General features: G+C 36.8%; 1 protein-coding gene across 2 annotated transcripts; it reads left to right on the top strand.

Annotated features, from left to right (window-relative positions):
* Positions 1-1,299: 1,299 nt before the first annotated feature.
* Positions 1,300-20,102, top strand: vps39 (VPS39 subunit of HOPS complex). 2 transcript variants are annotated; one of them, XM_042742905.1, is made up of 24 exons: positions 1,300-1,833; positions 2,710-2,776; positions 2,869-2,933; positions 3,320-3,362; positions 4,000-4,094; positions 4,190-4,288; positions 4,371-4,463; positions 4,719-4,902; positions 6,267-6,387; positions 6,766-6,886; positions 6,977-7,106; positions 8,581-8,723; positions 8,809-8,949; positions 10,025-10,166; positions 10,911-10,997; positions 13,063-13,136; positions 13,226-13,442; positions 13,811-13,939; positions 14,046-14,148; positions 15,717-15,762; positions 16,598-16,747; positions 17,075-17,209; positions 17,458-17,549; positions 18,690-20,102. In XM_042742905.1, exons 1-24 carry the CDS (start codon positions 1,762-1,764, stop codon positions 18,766-18,768), a joined length of 2,628 nt encoding a protein of 875 aa, XP_042598839.1. In that variant the 5' UTR covers positions 1,300-1,761; the 3' UTR covers positions 18,769-20,102. The 2 variants fall into 2 exon arrangements, with proteins under 2 accessions (XP_042598839.1, XP_042598838.1); XM_042742904.1 differs by lacking the exon at positions 1,300-1,833 and having other exon boundaries at positions 2,609-2,776; positions 4,193-4,288.
* The last annotated feature ends 1,109 nt before the right edge of the window (positions 20,103-21,211 follow it).

Below are 21,211 nucleotides of genomic sequence, written 5' to 3'. Positions count from 1 at the left end.
ATGAGACACTACACACCATCTCAAATGAATCTCTACACAGCCTGTCACTTCACTCTTTCAAGCATTTTATGCTGCTAGTTCTCCAAACAGAACACACACACACGTTAACACAATCATCACAAACCCCAAAGGATTTCCTTTTTTCAAGTCTAAAAACAGAGAACGTGATCCTTGGTAAGTCACGAGAAAAGATACTCGCATCAAATATTCACACTTCTGTCCCTATAATACTCTTTTATCTTGTAAACTTGCATCTGTTGTTTGATAAGAGTATCTCTGAGGAAATGAAGCCTTTCATGCAAGTGTTCAAGAATTTGTTCTTTCTGGTAATTCTTGTTGAGTCCAATATTTAGGGTATTAATTTCTTGGGTAGTATAAACAAAAAATAGATCATACAAAACCCCAAAACTATACTACATACCGAAAACAGCAGAAAGGTCTTGAAATGGCAAGCCCAAACACAACACACACCATGTACTTTCAGAGTTTCTAACCTCAATCAAATTATCAGAGTTTCTTAAAGAGTTTATATACACATCAAAAGTTTTCTTTGAAAATGTACAATATACACATCAAAAGTTTTCTTTGAAAATGTACATCATTTAAATGCAATTAATGTCAAAGTTTCTTAAAGAAATTTAGCACAAAATTAATTTCTTTGAAAAATGTACATTTAGATGTAAAATGAGTAAAAAAAAAAAAAAAAAAGGTTCTAAAAAAAAATAACAAAATACAGAAACAAAACATAAACAGAAGTTGGAAATATTTTTTTTTTTTTTTTTTACAAAATTGGAAATGTCAACCTAGAATACTTTACAATAACAAAATAAATGATTGATTGTTTCTTCAGACTGAAGACAAAAGGAGCAACTGGGGGAAATACTATTATTAAATTAAATTATTATTTATAATTTACCCGGTAGCAGTTATGGATAATTTTAATAGAGACTTCAACAACTTTAATAGATAAAAAAAAAAAAACAACAAATAATCAAAAAATCCAAAAATTCTTAACAACCTAAAAAACCTAAGGGCTTTGTTATTCAAAAATTCACACAAGCAGCAGGTAAAGAAATCTGAGCTCTATTAATAATTGAACGAACGTATTTGTTTGACATGGTATTATTGAAAAGACTTTGGTCAACTAATAAGTTAGTGTTATCAAAAATATGAGCGTCTAAAGAACATTTAGGGCCAGACTTTACTAAAGGTAGCCTACAGTGTGTAAAGGATTTATGTGTGGAATGTCCGTCATGTGCGCGATCACGTGTGCTGTTTTTAATGGAACTCTCGTGAGCTCTTCGCAGTCACGTGCTCGTCACGGCTCCAGGAAGTTCCCGCAGCACAGACAGCTCTTTTGCTAGCTGTCAAAACACTGAATCCTGGCGGATATCAGCTCGAAACAACGGACAGCAAAACCCGAAATAAAACCACAGCATAGTGCAGGACTATGGGATGAAATCCATCTGGATTCTGAGCAGCGAGGATCTGTGTTCTAGCGAGATTAAAGGGCAAAATATGAACGCTGCATACTAGCCGAAAACACAACACAAGAGTTTCAGTGTTTCCGCACTTAGTTTCGGACTCATGAAGGATGGAGTGGGACAATTCTGGGACATCTGACGAGAGTCGAGCTGGTTAACAAAGACGTCTTTGTTTTATTCTGTTTGTTCTATCAGCTGCCAGCAGATTGTACAGTGTCTATCTTAGCATTTAGGGTTATTTGTGTTCGTGTGTTTGGTCGACCATAAGAGCTCCAGTATGCATGACGCATACGAGCCAGTCCCTATCCTGGAGAAACTACCCCTCCAGACAGACTTTACACCCACCTGGAGAAACTCCTCCCTCACCCTCCCACAGCTCACGTGCACATTACATGTTTAACACTCCTGTGGAGCATCACTGCGAACACCTTTTCATTCGTTGATAGTGACTGTATCTCAAAACCTTCTGAGTTGCGATCGAACAGTTGAATAATTGTTGATCAAATATCTTTTTCTGGTTATGCATCAAAACCCGATGAGCTGAGCTGCCTATCAACAAAAACAGAAGCTGGTCAGCTGACTTGGAAACAGGCCTGTGATGTCCAGAACAGCTGTGTGCTCAGATCACCAGGTTTTGAGTCATAGCTGGAGAAAAGAACACTATTCTGAAGAGCAACAGATGTTTTATTAATTAATCAGCCAACAAACAATTTCACACACATTCTTAATTAACATACATATATAAAAAACAATCAATCAAATAAGTATAAGGGAAGTGAAAGCTCAGTTAAACCGAGGGTTAATTCCACATTTGTGAGGTTATGAGGTTGGTTTGTACAGGTGTGTATTGAGGGTGTGTGATTATTAGAGCCGTCTAAAGGTCTCTTGGGTCAGTTCATCTCAAGTTGTCCAGTGGATCTAAAGTGAAACTTTGAGAAGTCATTGCGTGAGATTTAAATGTGCTAAATATTGCTGTATGTTCACATACATGTACCCTTTGCCCCAAGACACACTCACACTAAATCAAAATAATGAAATGCATGAATAAAATTACACAAAAAACGATGCATTGAGGTATAAATAAAATGGTCCAGCAATTTTAGAATTTCTGGACCACTCGAGCTGTCGCTCTTAATTTTGCTTGTACTACAGAACTAGTTGCATGAACTCATTTTTAAAACGTCGCCGTGTGTCTCTGATGTGTGACAATCGTACTGTGTTTGCAGATGATTGGCTCCTTGTGGGGACCAAACCGGGCCATCTCCTTCTGTACGGGATCAAGAAAGATGCAGGTGCATAGCTTCGGTTTGCACCCGTGCTTATAGCTTCAGACATTTGTGGAGTTTATTTTTACGTTGAAGTGACGTATGTCTGTTATTTACAGGTACAAACAGGTTTGAAGTTACATTAGAGAAATCCAATAAGAACTTCTCAAAGAAGATTCAGCAGGTATGCACAGAGCGAGAAGGATTAGTTCACCCAAGTTTTGTCATTATTTACACACCTTTATGTTGCTCCGTTATGTCATCCATGAATAATATTTAATTATATGCCTGTTTCCCACCTGTTTCTATCACATGATTTCAAAAGACTATGGTGTGCTAAGCTTTGGTCCTTTCTTGAGTTTGATATCTATGGTCATTTAAAACTCATTTTGGGGGCAAATGCATGAAGGTTCTTCAAAAATATAATTATAATTATTATTTTTTTTTTTTATTTACGTGGAAGAATGGCAGCGTACGTCATGAGGGTGGAATAATAATGACAGAATGACTGTGGTGAACTATTTTTAAAATAAAACCTATTCTAATATTTGCCTTTCTATTTCCTCTCAGCTGTTTGTGGTGTCACAGTACAAGATTTTGGTTAGTTTGTTGGGTAAGTATGTTTTCCAGATTAGTTTCGTCAGTGACTGCTCGGCTCCTTTCAGTTTACACGCGCACCAATAATGGGGTTATTTCCAATAATGAAAAGGAATGAATCACAGTGAAACGTTTGCATGACACACACACATTTTTGATTATTCGCATATTTTTACCGCCATTATTCACATACCCCAGTGCACAGCACAAATGATGACCTCGCATGCAGTAGCTGTGTTACTGGCCACTGTTTTAATCAACTTTAATTAAATGCAAAACACATTTCTTTAGGGACGTTGATGAAGTCAGAGTGGTATAGATGTGACTAGAGGTGTTTACATGCATGCTTATTGTGATTAAAATTGGCATATGCCGCATCATTTCCCCCTATTTTTAGCTCAAACGCATGAATTTGATCAAAGTGTTGGGTTTACATGAGGTAATTGTTAATCGTGATATTGCAATATAATCACATTATGAGGGTGCGTGTAAAAGAAGCCATTGTCATATGATGTGTTGTCATATCGCTTCGTTTGTGGCTTGCATTTGAGGAACTTGTATCCTAGATCAGATCGATGTGGTGCAAGTGTAAAGCATCTTAAGGAACTGTGTAGTTTCAGTGTCAGCTGTATCATTGCCTTCTTTTGTTTCAGAAAATAACATCCACGTTCACGACCTGCTCACGTTCCAGCAGATAACTGTTATATCCAAAGCCAGAGGAGCCACTCTGTTTGCCTGTGACCTGCAGGTAGGTGAAAGAAGCACTACGGCAAGTTGTTCGTTAATGCTTTGATCCAGCGATCACGTCTGATTTCTTATTTCTCTCTCTCTCTCTTTCTCCAGCAGTCCAGCTCAGGCGAGGCCAAACTGCGCATGTGTGTTGCAGTCAAGAGGAAAATTCAGCTGTATTACTGGAAGGACAGAGATTTCCATGAATTACAGGTCTTGGGCTTGGAAACACAGAAATGAAATGTTGCTGGTAAACCGTAATGTTAGTCTAAATCGTGTTCGGTCACTATTGCAGGGGGATTTCACCGCTCCAGACGTTCCCAAGTCCATGGCTTGGTGTGAGAACTCCATATGTGTGGGTTTCAAACGAGACTACTATCTGATCCGGGTTGTCAGAAGAATGTCTGTGTTCGCCAGCAACAGTACAACAGCGGCCCAATAGGGCAAGTGAAACCATAAACCATTTTGTTTATGAAAGCTTGCTGCTCCACAATGTGGATTTTTATACAAAATTCTTCTTCTAACTGTATCACAATCATGATATTTTCTCTCACATTCTGCTGCTAACTGTGTCACAGTGTGGATTTTTATACACATGTTTTTTTTGGTGGGGGGGGGTTAATCATGTGACTTTTCTCTTCAGATGGACGGACGTGGCTCAGTCAAGGAACTCTTCCCCACAGGGAAACAGCTGGAACCACTGGTGGCCCCGCTGGCTGATGGGAAGGTCGCGGTGGGTCAGGATGACCTCACGGTTGTTTTGAACGAAGAAGGCGTCTGCACTCAGAAATGTGCCCTTAACTGGACCGACATTCCTGTCGCAATGGGTATGTATGATGTCAGTCTTAACAAACGTGTTTCTCAGGTACTCATTAGCAACTTACCAAACACGTCTGATCACGAGTTCAGTCACTGAACCACTTGTCAGATGAACAAAGATACAGGTGTGCAGTTACCAGCTTGAAAATAAACATGCCTATTTTTAGTTTGTAATTCACATTTGTGACCGTGGACCACAAAACCAAATTTCCGAAATCTGAAATCATCTGAAAGCTGAACAAACAAGCTTTTCATTGATGTATGGTTTGTTAGGAGGACAATATTTGGTCGAGGTACAACTATTTGAAAATCTGGAATCTGAAGGTGCAAAAAAATCTAAATATTGAGAAAATCATCTTTAAAGTTGTTCAATTAAAGTTTTTAGCAATGCATATTACTAATCAAAAATAAAGTTTTGATATATTTACGGTAGGACATTTACAAAATATCTTCATGGAACATGATCTTTACTTAATATCCTAATGATTTTTGGCATAAAAGAAAAATCTATAATTTTGACCCATACAGTGTATTTTTGGCTATTGCTACAAATATACTCCAGAGACTTAAGACTGGTTTTTGTGCTTCAGGGTCACATTTGTGTTATAATAAATAAATTAACTTTTGGCAACCTAATCAAATAAAAATATTCTAAATCTCATCTAATATTACTTTCATTGTCTTATACTGTATGATCGGATATCCACAAGCTTACGGTACACAGCACAGCAAAAACATTGAAAACACACCTAACATAATGTAATTTCTTTCACCTGTTAAACTTAATAATAATAATAATAATAATAGCAAAAATACGCAAATAATTGGAACGTCATTATTTTTTAATAACTGAAAAGAAAATATTTGGTATCAAAATTAGTTTGGAGAATTGTGGAATTTCTCTGGTATGTAACATTTTGGTGTCTAACAGCCTCGTTTCCAGCAAAAAATAACCATGTCGTGGCATATATTGTCATCATGATGTAAAGTTACTTGTGTGTAATAGAAATATTTTTATTAAAACATTCCGAAAACATTCACAAATCTTTTCTGAGTCATGATGCAAACAAATCGAGGCATCACAATGAATTTGAAAGAGCTGTTTAATATTGATTTCTGACCAGGCCAAAACAGAATCTGTGCCTGCAGAGCTCAAGAGAAAACCCCACAGACTTAAGAACACCCGACATGCCAGATTCATCAAATCCTCTGCTCTTTGCATGGCTGCTTTTTAAACATTTCCTCTCATTTATTGTACTTTCAGCTAGCGATTAGAGAGTATGGTACGGTCGAACACATTTTACCATTCTTAAATCCATTCTACTGATTTTTCAAGTCATTTCTGAGTCTGTTTTCACATGTCTTTCATTAGAGCACCAGCCACCGTACATCATCGCAGTGCTGCCACGCTATGTGGAGATCCGCACCCTTGAGCCCAGACTGCTGGTGCAGAGCATAGAGCTGCAGAGACCGCGCTTCATCACCTCCGCTGGGTGAGACCTGTCTGTTTTTTCATGGGTTGGTCAGACAGTTTAGCAGAAAAGTCTGAATCAGTTCCCGCTTGTGTTCACTGAAGCAGATATTTACCTGCAATCCACTGATGCATCCTATTTGAGAAGATTATCTTTATTAAAGTTATTTGCTCGTCATCGAGTCGTTCCAAACCTGTATGCATTTCTTCTGCAGGACGCAAAAGAAGATAACTAGACTTAACCTCACTATCTTCGTTGTATGGACAAAAAAAGCAATGTCTTCTTTTGTGCTCCACAGAAAAAATAAAAATGTAGCTCTAATGTTTAAGGCATGTTTTCATTAAATTGCTGTGAAAGGTGAGCTGACGCTGTTCTTTCTTTCCCTCTGTAATTTCCCAGATCAAATGTTGTGTACGTCGCGAGCAATCACTTCGTTTGGCGTCTGGTGCCCATCTCTATAGCCAGCCAGATACGACAGCTGCTACAGGACAAGCAGTTTGAACTGGCGCTTCAGCTAGCAGTGAGAAACTTTTCCACATCCAGTAAATGCTGAATGCAGAGTACACAGTGGTGTCATATGCTGAGCTTGTTTTTGTCTTGCTTTCCTCAGAAAATGAAGGATGATTCAGATGCAGACAAGAGACAACAGATCCATCACATTCAGAACCTGTTTGCCTTCAACTTGTTCTGTCAGAAGCGCTTTGACGACTCCATGCAGGTGTTTTCTAAGTTAGGCACAGGTGAGTTCATACAGCAGTGATGCTGCACCACAGATGAGGATAGAGTAGCATACAAAGAAAGACGTGTCCAGTGTGTGATGCATTGCACTAAAAATTAAATAAAATAAAAATAAAGACATCAATTTCATATTTATGTATTTGGAATGCATATAAAATTTCTGTATGTCTGGATTACACAGCTTTAAGATAAAATGTAAGATTTGCTTTAAAATATTCAGTTTTTCATCAATAAATCCAATTTATTTCAATCTCATACATTTAAACATTTTTAGGTATTGCTCGTTCCACAGCTAGCCATATTTTAAACACGTGCATACTATTTAACTAAATTAATTCTAAGCAGTTTGAATGAATGCATTTTGAAAATATGATTAAAGAAAATCAAATAGATTTATATAGCTAATAATAAACTGTCATGATTTTTGAGTGCAAAAATCTTACCTTTTTCTTTATGTATGATTGACAAATATGCATCACAAGTTTTATTTAAATAGCTTATTATTTGATGTTAAAACTGCAAATTGATGGAATGTGCAATTAAAATACTTCAATCTTAAATTAACACCTTTTTTGGGGGGAAACTTTCTGGTGGGCAACCAACTGGTTTACATAGCAACCAACCAGACTGGAGTTTTGGAAAGTGCTTTTCATTTTTGTGTGCACTATATAACTGATGGTCTGTGGTCTTGTTGTCTGGGGCGGAGTTGTTAATTTAGTCCACTAGAGAGTGCCATTTGGCCAGGAAAGAGATTAAAGAGTTCTGCAGTGATGACGCATTTTTGTAGGCCAACCCTGTTCCTTCAACAAAAACCCTATAGGATCTTTTTGTACTGGCTTCTAAAATGAGTTTGTGTCATGAGCAATAAAAATGTATGATCCTTACATGTGATAGTCTTCACAAAGGAGCACAACTTTTGTGAATTTTGAAGCCTAATTCACAAGTAATTGCGATTATTAATTACGATTATCACAATTTACATTGAATGATGTTTATACCATTGTTTGATGCAACCGCATGCCGTATTTTTATATGAAAATAAACAAGCTGAAAACACTCTAACTGAAAAACTGTTAGTGTTTTTCTATAGTATTAAGCCTCAAATGTCAACTATACATCGGATTGGTTTCTTCTTTAAATTATAATACATATATATATATATATATATATATATATATATATATATATATATATATATATATATATATGAATGGTATTATAATGTTATACTAAAACTAAAATTAAAATAATGGGAAAAAGTTTATCTGTTCCACAAGCACTATAGTCCCATTTAGACACTTGTTAGCAAAACTCATTTTTAAAATAAAAGATTTAAAAAAAAAATAAAAAATAAATAAATCACAAGTTGGTAACACTGATATGTTATATATGGTAGAAAAATGTGAAAATATCCTGAGCCTGTTCAGCGCAGACAAAACCCCCACTGACTTCAGGGTCTGCTCTTCTCTTATATAGACCCCACTCATGTTATTGGACTGTATCCAGACCTGCTGCCCTCTGACTACCGCAAACAGCTGCACTACCCCAACCCTCTGCCCACGCTGTCTGGAGCCGAGCTGGAGAAAGCCCACCTGGCGCTCATAGACTACCTGGCACAGGTATTCACGATTCATCCGTTTCATACGGAGTGTTTCTAAACGTTTTTACATCTTGTTACAGTTTTCCCTGCATCTTATGTGATAGAAACGCAGTCATTTAGTGAAGCAGCTGAATGACCCGGACCCCTTCGCCACCTCGCCTCTCATGGAGGGGACCCCCACCATCAAGAGCCGCAAGAAGCTCCTTCAGATCATCGACACCACTCTGCTGAAATGTTACCTCCACGTAAGGCTCCAGATTGTTCTCGGTAGCTCTGTTCTGCAAAGTGCTGACAGCATGTGCACAGACATGGAGCCTTGATTAACAACTATTGTTGATTCAAAATGAAATTAAAAATACAGTGAAGACTGATGATGGCAGATCACTATAACCAGTTTATCTCAACTCACTGTGAAGGATTCAGTGTGGTTCTAAGAATATATATATATATATACATACAGTACAGGTCAAAAGTTTGGAAACATTACTATTTTTAATGTTTTTGAAAGAAGTTTCTTCTGCTCATCAAGCCTGCATTTATTTGATCAAAAATACAGAAAAAATGTAATATTGTGATATATTATAACAATTTAAAATAATTGTTTTTAAATTTATTATACTTTAAATTATCATTTATTTCTGTGATGCAAAGCTGAATTTTTAGGATCATTATCACATGATCCTTTAGAAATCATTCTAATATGATGATTCATTATCAAAGTTGGAAACAGTTCTGCTGCTTAATATTTTTTCAGAACATGTGATACTTTTTTAGGATACGTTGATGAATAAAAAGTAAAAAAATAAATAAATAAATAAAATCAATACTTTTATTCAGCAAGGATGTGTTAAATTGATAAAAAGTGATAGTAAAGAAAATATATTATTAGAATATATATTATTAGAATTTTTTTTTTTTTTTTTTAAATAAATGCAGTTCTTTTTAACCTTTTATTCATCAAATATATTAGACAGCAGAACTGTTTCCAACACTCACAATAAATCAGAATATTAGAATGATTTCTAAAAAAATGATCATGTGATAGACTGGATGTTACATGTGACACTGAAGGCTGGAGTAATGATGCTGAAAATTCAGCTTTGCATCACAGGAATAAATTATTTTTTTAAAGTATATTCAAATAGAAAACTATTATTTTAAGTTGTAATAATATATCACAATATTACTGTTTTTTTTCTGTATTTTTGATCAAATAAATGCAGGCTTGATGAGCAGAAGAGACTTCTTTCAATAACATTAAAAATAGTAATGTTTCCAAACTTTTGGTCTGTACTGTATATCTTTTTTTTTTATCCACAGACCAATGTAGCCTTAGTGTCGCCTCTCCTGCGGCTAGAGAACAACCACTGTCACATCGAGGAGAGCGAGTACGTGCTGAAGAAAGCCCACAAATACAGCGAACTCATCATCCTCTATGAGAAAAAAGGCCTTCATCAGAAAGGTGCGCTCAATGTTCTCAGCTTGCGCTTACTGAGAAGAACGTACATCTCGATTGTCATATGAATGTTTGTGTGTCCTCCAGTAATCTCCATTAGGAGCGTAATCTCTGTGGGTGTCCTCAAGCATCCAAATATGAATTTAGAGGGCTCAGAAGTGCTCTTGTTTACAGAGATGCTCTAATCAAGTCCTGAGCTGTTTTGTTGATGCCATGCGTTACAGAAGAGATGATGAGGAGCAGGCCGTGTGGATCCATACTGCCTAGTAAACTCTCACTGCAGCCAAGCAAACTTATTTATATAAACATCACTTTCATGAATATACACAGATTCCTGTGTGTATGCCAGCACTGACAGTTGTTTTCTCTTGGTTTATTAGTAACGGTGTTTCTGTCGTCGAGTGATTGAAGTGTCAGTTACAAATCCAGTTTTTAACATGCATTTGAAAAGCTTATGAATGCTTGTGAAATAACACAGTATTAGGTCTTTTTTAGTAAAACAACTTGTTTTATTGAGGACGTCTGTACAAACGGATTGATTTGTGCATACATCAGATGCTGTATTGCGCTGTATGTTCTGTAATAGAGTGGATATGTTGACTATTTATTGTCAGATTATGATTTTACATCACCAGTCTTTCACACAGTTCAGAACTCATCTAAAAATGCATTAACATTTTGCCGTGATGCATTTTGCTGTGTGGTCTGCCTCATTCAGTTCAGTAGACTTACAGAAGTGTGATTGTCCAGCTCTGCAGGTTCTGCTGGATCAGTCCACCAAAGCCAACTCTCCTCTGAAGGGGCATGAGAGGACTGTACAGTATCTTCAGAGACTCGGTAAGATAACACTCATTTACTGCACATGTACTACTTAGTGAACAAACAAGTTAAGTGCTGTAGTTAGGATTGTGCACATTGAAGCTTAGTATTCCTCCTTACAGTGTTTGGATGCTCTCTTCTGTCTGAAAGTCGAGAAGTGAGCCAGAGTCTTAAACATGTTCACAGTCCCACATGACCTCCGCAGCTGCAACATTTCACAATTTTGGAGATTAGAGCTGCTTGATTCTACCACATAAAACCGAAATCGTGATATGGCTTAGTGCAAATATTAAAGAGCAGGTCATATGGTATTTTAAAGTGTCCTAATATTGTGTTGGAGTGCCCTGCAACAGGTTTTTTGCTCCAGGGTCAGAAAACATGCTTTTCTCAGAATATACATTTAATATTAGAGTCATTTGCCAATGATTAGGAAACGATTCATTCCAAGCAAGTTCGAAGCAAACCCCTCCCTTCCATAAGCCTACTCTGCTCTGATTGGTCAGCTGGTTGACACAGAGAGGAGTCATTGAGCCAGTTAGCCAGTGCTACCATTGACAAAGCACCTTTACATAAAACAATATAGTGCTCCAATCCATTCTTAGAATAATTTTACATAAAATACAAATGCAAGCAAATCTTGCCCACAGCTAAAGTTTAACTACTAAACTTGAACACTAGGTGGATACGTTAGCCGAGTGCTAACGTGACTAACTGATGAAACAATACATTTTGTAAAACAAAATGATGTCTACTGTAATGTTTGAAGAACGACAGACAAAAGACGCTTGGTCTTAACTTTTAATCAGAACACAGAACAGTTGTATCACAGGCTCAGCAGCCTAACTCGACTCGACGCGCGACTCTCCCGCATTAACCCTATAACTGCCGGTGCAGCACAATAAATAGCAGTTTCACAATTATTATAAAGTCTGTGTGCTACCTACATTCTTTATTATTAAACAAAGTAATTAGAACAACATCAGTCTACAATAATCGACACATCATCAAAAAATAGTATCATCACAGCGAATTATCAGAACTACTTCAGTAAGACAATAATATCGTGCTTCACCTGGAAACATAAAGCTGCACTAGGTACACATATATCACATATTTTTTTGAGCACTCAGTTGAAAATGTAGACAATGTATCAATCGTACTACTTACAGGTTGTGGTTCGAAGAGCTTGTTAGTCCAAATTAAGAAGATTAGAAGCCAACGAAGATAAAAGCCAAGATTAGAGAAACAGTCCTTGATAAAATGACATGCACACAACAAAAGGCTCGAATTGTATTTCTGTGGTATCCTTGAACACCGCGTCTTCTTAAACATGATAAAAACACTAACTAGTGGAAGTGTCTGTGGGCAGGTCAGACTCTGTTCATGTTTTGCGGGTAGGCGGGGATTATGCAAATGTGTTACCCAGTGACGTATACCCGTAACAGGCAAAAGATTTGAAAATATAACGACTCGTTAAGTCGATTCAGAACCGACTCTCTCTTTTGAGAGACAATATCTTAATTTATCATGCACTTTTTTGATTAAAACTTTGCGGATTGTTTTCATTTAAGGATAGCTTATAGTTGTTTGAGAGTGAAGCGTGGCACTGTGTTCATTTACACAGGAGTGCTGCTGTTAAATAGTTGTTTGAGAGTGAAGCGTGGCACTGTGTTCATTTACACAGGAGTGCTGCTGTGTCTCAACAAATGCTGCTCCGCATGAGCTCATCTTTGCATCAGAAACTATCAATTACATTCGCATTAAAGTAAATTGTTGAATGCAACATGCACCAATCATCTTCTCATGCTTGTGATGAAAAACGCTTATGAACAAAAGAAAAGCTCTAAAATCATCAAAAAGCATAAAACTTTTAAAAATATAAAAAAATAAAAATTAAAATTTTGTAATTAATAATTAAGTTTTGTGATTTCACTTTTTTAATGTAAAATATAATAATGATGATATTATGTGTTCTTGAATCTAATTAAAATCAAATTCCAATAAGAGTGTGGCACTCTCATCTCCATTTAACACTTCTGAACGTTAAAAGCCATTTATAAAATCCAAATCTATTTCTGTTCAGGTGTGGAGAACCTGGACATCATTTTTGAGTTTTCGCCGTGGGTTCTGAAGATTTGTTCAGAAGATGGACTGAAGGCGAGATAAACATGATCAGCTTGTATTTATTTGTACTCTGTGGTCATTTTGAAAAGCTTGAGTTTGATTTATTTCTTTTCTGATTTCAGATCTTCACCGAGGACCTGACGGAGGTGGAGACTCTGCCCAGGGATAAGGTGTTGAACTTCCTGAAGGAGGGCTTCAAGGAGCTGGCCATCCCGTACCTGGAGCACATCATTCACCTGTGGGACGAGACACAGCCTGAGTTCCACAATGTTCTGATCCAGCTCTACCTGGAGAAGGTGCAAGGCCTCATGAAAGTGTACCTCAGCTCACTGCCTGAAGGTCAGACACGCAGCTGCTTTATCAGAGCACAGTACATCTACTCGAGTAACAGAAGTGAAATTCATCCTATCTAAATCATCAAAAAACTGAAAAAGAATTTGTAATACTTATAGCAGTGCCCTTCACTAGTACTATATGTGGTGAATAAGCCCTTTATTAGCAACACAATGGTTCTTTCTGATGGAAATGATGATGCAACTGAAAGAGAGTCATAATTTGTGTAAACATTGGTAGTAGTGTGGGTGTGGGCTAGACAGGGTTTTACAACAAAAAAAATTGTGACTCAAAGTATCCATAAACATGTCTAAAATGAAGACTTTCCGTCTAGATGAATTAAAGGCCAAGCGCGCTGTGTTGACTGTGTCCAGGTGTTCCAGCTGTGGCTGCAGGAAAGGAGGCGGGAGAGCTGGGAGAGTACAGGAACAAGCTTCTGTCGTTTCTGGAAGTGTCCAGCAGCTATGAGCCGGAGGGACTCATCAGTGATTTCCCGTTTGATGGTGAGTCTACAGGTCAGGGGCATACAATAGAAAATCTAGAAATAAAAGTGCATGACAAATGCTGTTCTTGTGCCGCTTCCTCCCCTCCTCTGTCTGGTTCTCTCAGGTCTGTTGGAGGAGAGGGCTCTTCTTCTGGGTCGTATGGGGAAACATGAGCAGGCTCTTTTCATCTATGTACACATTCTCAAAGACACGCGTATGGCTGAAGAGTGAGTACCGCTCTGCACTGACCCCTAGCCCTCTTCTGCATCACAAAGACAACATGAAATTAAAGTGGACCCTGTTTAAAGGGTTAGTTCACCCAAAAATTAAAATTAGCCTGTGTTTTACTCACCCTCGAGTCATCCTTGGTGTATATGACTTTCTTCTTTCAGACGAATCCAATCAGAGTTATATTAAAAACTGTCCTGGCTATTCCAAGCTCTATCATTGCAGTGTTTCTGTTCATCAGTCCACAAGACGTCAAATAAACTGCGCCCATCCATAATAAAATGTGAGCCTGGAGCACAAAAGCAGTCTTAAGTCTCTGGGGTATATTTGTAGCAATAGCCAAAAATACATTGTATGGGTCAAAATTATTGATTTTTCCTTTATGCCAAAAATCATTAGGATATTAAGTAAAGATCATGTTCCATGAAGATATTTTGTAAATTTGCTACTGTAAATATATCAAAACTTAATTTTTGATTATTAATATGCAATGCTAAGAACTTCATCTGGACAACTATAAAGATGATTTTCTCAATATTTAGATTTTTTGCTCCCTCAGGTTCCAGATTTTCTATGAGCTATATTTTCAAATAGTTGTATCTCAGACAAATATTGTACGATTCTTTACTAATGAGCTATATTTTCTATGATTTTCTATAAAATTGACCCTTATGACTGGTATTGCGGTCCATTCACAAATGTGCGAACGGCGATGTAGCATCCATGTGTTTTTTGTAAGTGAACGCGATATTGCGTAATAAACTTCTCTCACTTCATCTATCGTGCTCTGTATATGGGCGCACTTTATTTGACGTCTTGTGGAATGATGAACAGCTCCACTTTGAAGAGCTTGGAATAGCCAGGGCAGATTTTTAATAACTCTGATTGGATTCAGAAAGAACCAAGTCATTACACCAAGATGCGAAGGGTGCGCAAAGGCCAATTTTACATTTTTTAGCGCACTAACCCTTTATCACACCTTCCCTATTCTCACACATTATTCGGGGGGAAGAAAAATGCTTGCCTCCTGTAGCGACTATAAAAAGTTGCTCCATGTGTTTTGCAAGAAACATTTTATTATTGATGCACACAGTTTATTTGACGTCTTGTGGACTGATGAACAGAAACACTGCAATGACACACAATTTAACTTACTTCTTACTGACTAACAAAAACAAAGCAATGAAATGATCTTGGAATAGCCAGGGCAGTTTTTAATATAACTCTGATTGGATTTTTCTGAAAGAAGAAAGTCATATACACCAAGGATGCCTCGGGTTAAACACCATGAGTAAAATCTACTATAAAAGTTCCTCCTCATCAGATCCATCTAACCCTTTATTACACCTTCCTGTCCTTATTCATCAGTGCACATTATTCAAAAAGAAAAATGCTTGTCTTTTGTAATCTACTATAAAAGTTGCTCCTCCTAGGCTGCATTATTGTGTATGTTAACTTCACCATCAGCCTTCAGTTCCATGAGAGGGACGCTGGCTTTAAACACCATCACTTTTACCCTTTGGCCTTTTCTCCTGTAGTGTTAAGACTGTGTTCTGATCTTCCTCAGGTACTGCCACGGTCATTATGATCCATCAGCAAACGGCAATAAAGATGTGAGTGCTGTCTCATTTGAATTGTTTTCACTGTACAGTGTGAGTTGTTGTATAGTATCTCTTAGTATATCTTTTACAATGCAGCAGTCCTGCAAGCATTTAGTGGGACTTGTTCTGCTTTTCTGAAAATACAGAAATAGCTTGCATATTGTCACTGCATCAGTGCAGTACATACAGTATTTATTGACACTGATTATATGCTTTACATTTTAAATGTTTTAAATTATGATTTCACCTTTTTACAGTTTAACAGTTACATCATTGTCTATTGTTTATATGTGTTTATATAGTATTATCAGTGATTGCATTCTCTCAAAATATTAAAAAAATCCATTAAAACTGTATTTATTTAAATTTAATCTACTTGTGAAATTATACATTATAAGGACTGGCAAATATCTGCCCCAATATGCAGTATTATAGTTTTTATACTTAATACTATCATTAAGCCACTAGAAACGTTGATTTCATCCCACACACTTAACTAAATAAAAAGTTGTCTCTCTTGTGTTGTTTGGAAGCAAACAGGTTGGAAAGGCAACAGACAACAAGTGTAGGTCATGAATGAATGATATTAAATATCATTATAAAAAAATTATGATATTATAAAAAAAAAAGAAGAGAAAAGAAAAACATTGGAGAGAAACATAAAGGCTAGTAAAATAAAATAAAAAAGTAGAAAAAATATGTTACAATATTTTAATAATTACTTTAGTTACTATTACGCAAATGTGTGAGGCTTGAGGTCTGAGGGTTTGTAAAAACGACTGTCAATCAGCTGTGATGACTCTCCTTGTCTAATGTTAACAGAGGTGCTGTGTGTCTGTGTCTGTAGGTGTATCTGTCCCTGCTGCGCATGTATCTGTCTCCTCCGGACGTGCACTTCCTCGGGCCCATAAAGATGCAGTTATGTGAGCCACAGCCGAACCTCCAGGCCGCCCTGAGAGTTCTTCAGCTCCACCACAGCAAGCTGAACACCACCAAAGTGAGCATCCACCAAACACTAGCAATATCACACCCAGAACACCGCAGCATCCGCATACGAAACCTCTGATGCCGAAAAGCATCATAACAACATCTGCATGGGCTAGAACACAGGAAGATATACATTTGATTCTGGAATCGAAGGCGTTATTGCCAAACCATGATAGTTTCCTTTCCTCAGCTGGCTGAGAGTGAAATACTGAAAAGCTGTTCATGTTCCTGTTGAATTTAGTTCCTCTTTCCTTTGAAGTGTCATCTTGTAAGTTCCGAATCGCGTAGAGAATCCATGTTTGTTGAATCTTACGCCATTTCTCTCTGTCTCTCATAAGCCATAAACCTGCTGCCAGCCAACACACAGATCCGAGAGATCCAGGTGTTTCTGGAGAGTGTGCTGGAGGAGAAGGCTGGGAGGAAGCGCTTTGACCAGGTCCTGAAGAGCCTGCTACAGGCCGAGTTCCTGCGGGTATGTTCACTTGTGAACACTTGCTTTTAAAGCTGTATTCTGTGTTTTTAAGGTACTGGTGACTGCATCATTTTGTCAGATTACATAATTACTTGATGAAAAACCACTAGTTGTTACTAGAAGATGCAATACTTCAAAACTGCTAAGCTGTTAAATGTTGAATACGAAAAATCACTCATTTGAATGAATTACTCTCCATATGTTTCATTTAATTTAATAATGTTTGAATGTGTTTTGTCCGTGTGCAGGTGCAGGAGGAGCGTATCTTTCACCAGCAGGTGAAGTGTGTCATCACAGATGAGAAAACCTGCAGAGTGTGCAAGAAGAAGATTGGAAACAGGTGTGCTTCAGGCTAATAATTCTTTTCCTAAAGCATTCGCCTATACACACCGTGCACAAGTCCAGCACTTTGTTTTTTTGAATAGATTCTTTTCATTGCCATTAAAGTGAAATAACTGAACATAATCATAGTAGACTAAAAAAATGATCATTTTAGAAGAAAATTTCAAATGGCACTTTTGCATCTGAACTCTTCATTTGTAGCAATAGCCAAAAATACATTGTTTGGGTCGAAATTATTGATTTTTCTTTTATGCCAAAAATAATTAGAACATTAAGTAAAGATCATGTTCCATGAAGATATTTTGCAAATTTCCGACCACAAATATATCAAAACTTAATTTTTGATTAGTAATATGCATTGCTAAGAACTTCATTTGAACAACTTTAAAGGTCATTTTTTCAATATTTAGATTTTCTTTTTTTGCTCCCTCAGATTCCAGATTTTCAAATAGTTGTGTCTCAGACAATTAACAAACCATACATCAATGGAAAGCTTATTTATTCAGCTTACAGATTATGTATAAATCTCGATGTAAAAAAATGTACACTTATGACTTGTTTCGTGGTCCAGGGTCACATTTATTAAACAACGAGTCTGAAAGACCCATCCAAAAACAGGCCACTGAACACGTGTGCAGTTTCACTCTGTGAGTGCTCACTGTGATTCAGGGCTTTACTGTATGCATATTCGTGACCCTGGACCACAAAACCAGTCATAAGTGTCAATTTTTCAAATTGTTTTTGAAAATAAGTAAATAATCTTTCCATTGATGTATGGTTTGTTAGGATAAGACAGTATTTGGCTGAGATACAACTATTTGAAAATCTGGAATCTGAGGGTGCAAAAAAATCAAAATATTGAGAAAATCATCTTTAAAGTTGTCCAAATTAATTCTTGGCAATGCATATTATAAATCAAAAATTAAGTTTTGATATATTTACAGTAGGGAAATTTACAAAATATCTTCATGGAACATGATCTTTACTTAATATCCTAATGATTTTAGGCATAAAAGAAAAATCAATAATTTTGACTCATACAATGTATTGTTGGCTATTGCTACAAATATACCCCAGAGACTTAAGACTGCTTTTGTGCTCCAGGCTCACATTTATATTTCTGTGTCTTCGTATCAAGTGCCTTTGCCAGGTATCCTAACGGTGTGGTGGTGCACTACTTCTGCTGTAAAGATCGCAGCGTGTGTCCAGAGGAGTAGTCGTACCTGCAGACGCCAGAAATGCCAAACACACTGAGCACGGAGAGCTCTGCAAACGTGAAAACGCCAGACTGACGCGCCGCCGAAGGAAACGCCAGCCTCTCTCTCTCACTCTTTCCAGTGGAATGGCAAAGCCGACACGTCTGTCTGAAGAAATTAATCAACTTCCAAAGAAAAAAACAAAACATGAACAGTGAGACTAAATTTCAGATTTATAAAGTGTGTTTCTTTGAGAGCTTCACCTAAATGCACAGACCCTGGCGTCTCTTTTTCCCCTGAGAAGCGCTTATTCCCTCACATCCCTCTATTCTTCTGCGTGTACAGTGCACCTCTTCGTCCAGCATGACGCTTTGTCCAGTGCCTTTAGTGGCGAGTAAAGGCCTGTGTTTGCGTGCACCTTCAGGTGCTCAGGACTGTTCCTCTGAGCTGCTCTGCTTCGCTCTGTTAGCTTGAGATGAAATCAGACTCCAGATAAAAACCTTCACGTGGCCCTCGACAGAAAGGCCAGCACCTGCACACACACTGCAGGAGAAACAGCCGGATCATTTACACTCAGATACTGCTGACGGCCTTTTTGGCAAGTTATATGCTGTAATTTAATTACAAGTTATATACTGTAATTACAGAATATAGACAAATACTGTATTTTTTAGCAATACGGTCATTTACCAAATGCATTTACCAGTGTAATACTGTAATTTTACCACAAAAATTGCAATGTGATATCACTATATTATTAAAAATACAGTATTTTTCTGTATTCTGAAATAATTCAGTTACAGTAACTGGCTTGCCAGTATTTTACTGTAAAATTGACTGTTTTTCTGCTATGGGCTGTCAGATGGAAGGATGAATGCTTCCTCTAGTTTCGACGATAACTTGTTTACGGCTAGAAGTCTGGATGTGTATTTTTTTTCAATGAAGTCATTGTGTCTAATGTTTCGAGTGGTTTGGGTTGTATGAGGTTTTGGAGAGCGGAGCGGTGACTCTACAATCACTGTAGCATGCCACTTTTTCTCTTCTGCTTACTTGAGTGGCTTTAATTTATTATTAACACGCTGTCTTTACTGTCAGGAATGTTTCACCTGTGTGTGCAGTCGTGTTGCCCAAACTCTGGCTTTCTAATACATCTGTCCAATTAACCCTGTTGTCAGATGCTTGTTCTGTTAGTTAACTGTAAACCGTGAGCTCAACTGTTGCTCAAACAAAGGCAGGGTCACTTACATTGAACCTTTGTAACAGGCCTAAAGTGAGTTGCTGGAAATGGATCTGATTGTATAGCTTGTACATTAAATCTGAGGTGGAAGACAAATCTAATAAACATGCATCTCTTATGTGCAGTGTGATTTGTTTAAACTGTATAGGATGAACTTGAGTAACAGATGCCAGAATATTATGAAGACACACAGAATCATGGGAAAAATTACTCCGAACACTGACAGATACTGTCAAGAAACTCGTAGCCAATCCACTTTTTTCTTTAATTTTGTTATTTTTACAACATTACCGATCCCATTACAGTTTTTATTAATATTTAAATATTTTATATTTTCTGTTTTCATTTTAATATTAATGTTTTAGTATTTTATTTTTTGTCATTTTTATATTTTTTTATATTATTTATTATATAATTAAATTTTTAACATGGTTAATTATTTAATATTTACATGGTTATATATTTTTTAAATATTAAAAAAAAAAATTTTTTTGCAATTATTTGTTATGTCTGCAGTTTTCATTTTTTATTTTATATTTTTAGTTTCATTTTTTTATTTTATATTTTCCTTTTAATTTTAATCCATTTTTATCTCACATTTATTTTTTACAATAAATAAAAACTTAAATTCACATGTAGTTACAAAGGAGGGTAACATCTAAACAAAACAAAAACAAAAAAACCATCAGTTTACAGTGTTGAGGAGTAACTAGTAACATGATGGAGTAACGTAATTTAATTACTAAATAAATATATAAAAATATAAGTTACTGAGAAAAAATATGTAATTAAAATTAAAGTTACTTATGAAAAGGTTAACGATTACAAACGAGGGTTACATCTGAATATTACATTCCCAAAGTAACCTTCCCAACACTGTTAATTTAGTATAATAGCCCTGATTCTGAGAACCATTGCACTTCAGAACCAGTAAGTGTATGTTGTGTAATTGGCAGTGACCAGGTCTCACGCTAAGCTCAAAAGCCAAGGACAAGCTAACAAATCAACAGCGGCTTGAGCAGCTGAACAAGCACATGCTACAAAACACAGATACTCTGAGTCTCTACTCCTTCCAAGATCCTGCTAAAGCCTGATCATCCTGCCGCTGAGGAGGAGCCAGACCTCCTGATCAAACCTTGGCAGATAGTTGCTAAATCTCGCTTATTTGAAACACTGAATGTGAACTTTTGATTGCACCAACAAATCCTCTCTCAGTGTTTATTGTGT

This window comes from Cyprinus carpio, chromosome B17 (assembly GCF_018340385.1).
Source record: "Cyprinus carpio isolate SPL01 chromosome B17, ASM1834038v1, whole genome shotgun sequence".
NCBI lineage: Eukaryota > Metazoa > Chordata > Actinopteri > Cypriniformes > Cyprinidae > Cyprinus > Cyprinus carpio.
The sequence above is the reverse complement of the archived record's forward strand: the minus strand, read 5'-3'. Positions and strand labels throughout refer to the sequence as shown.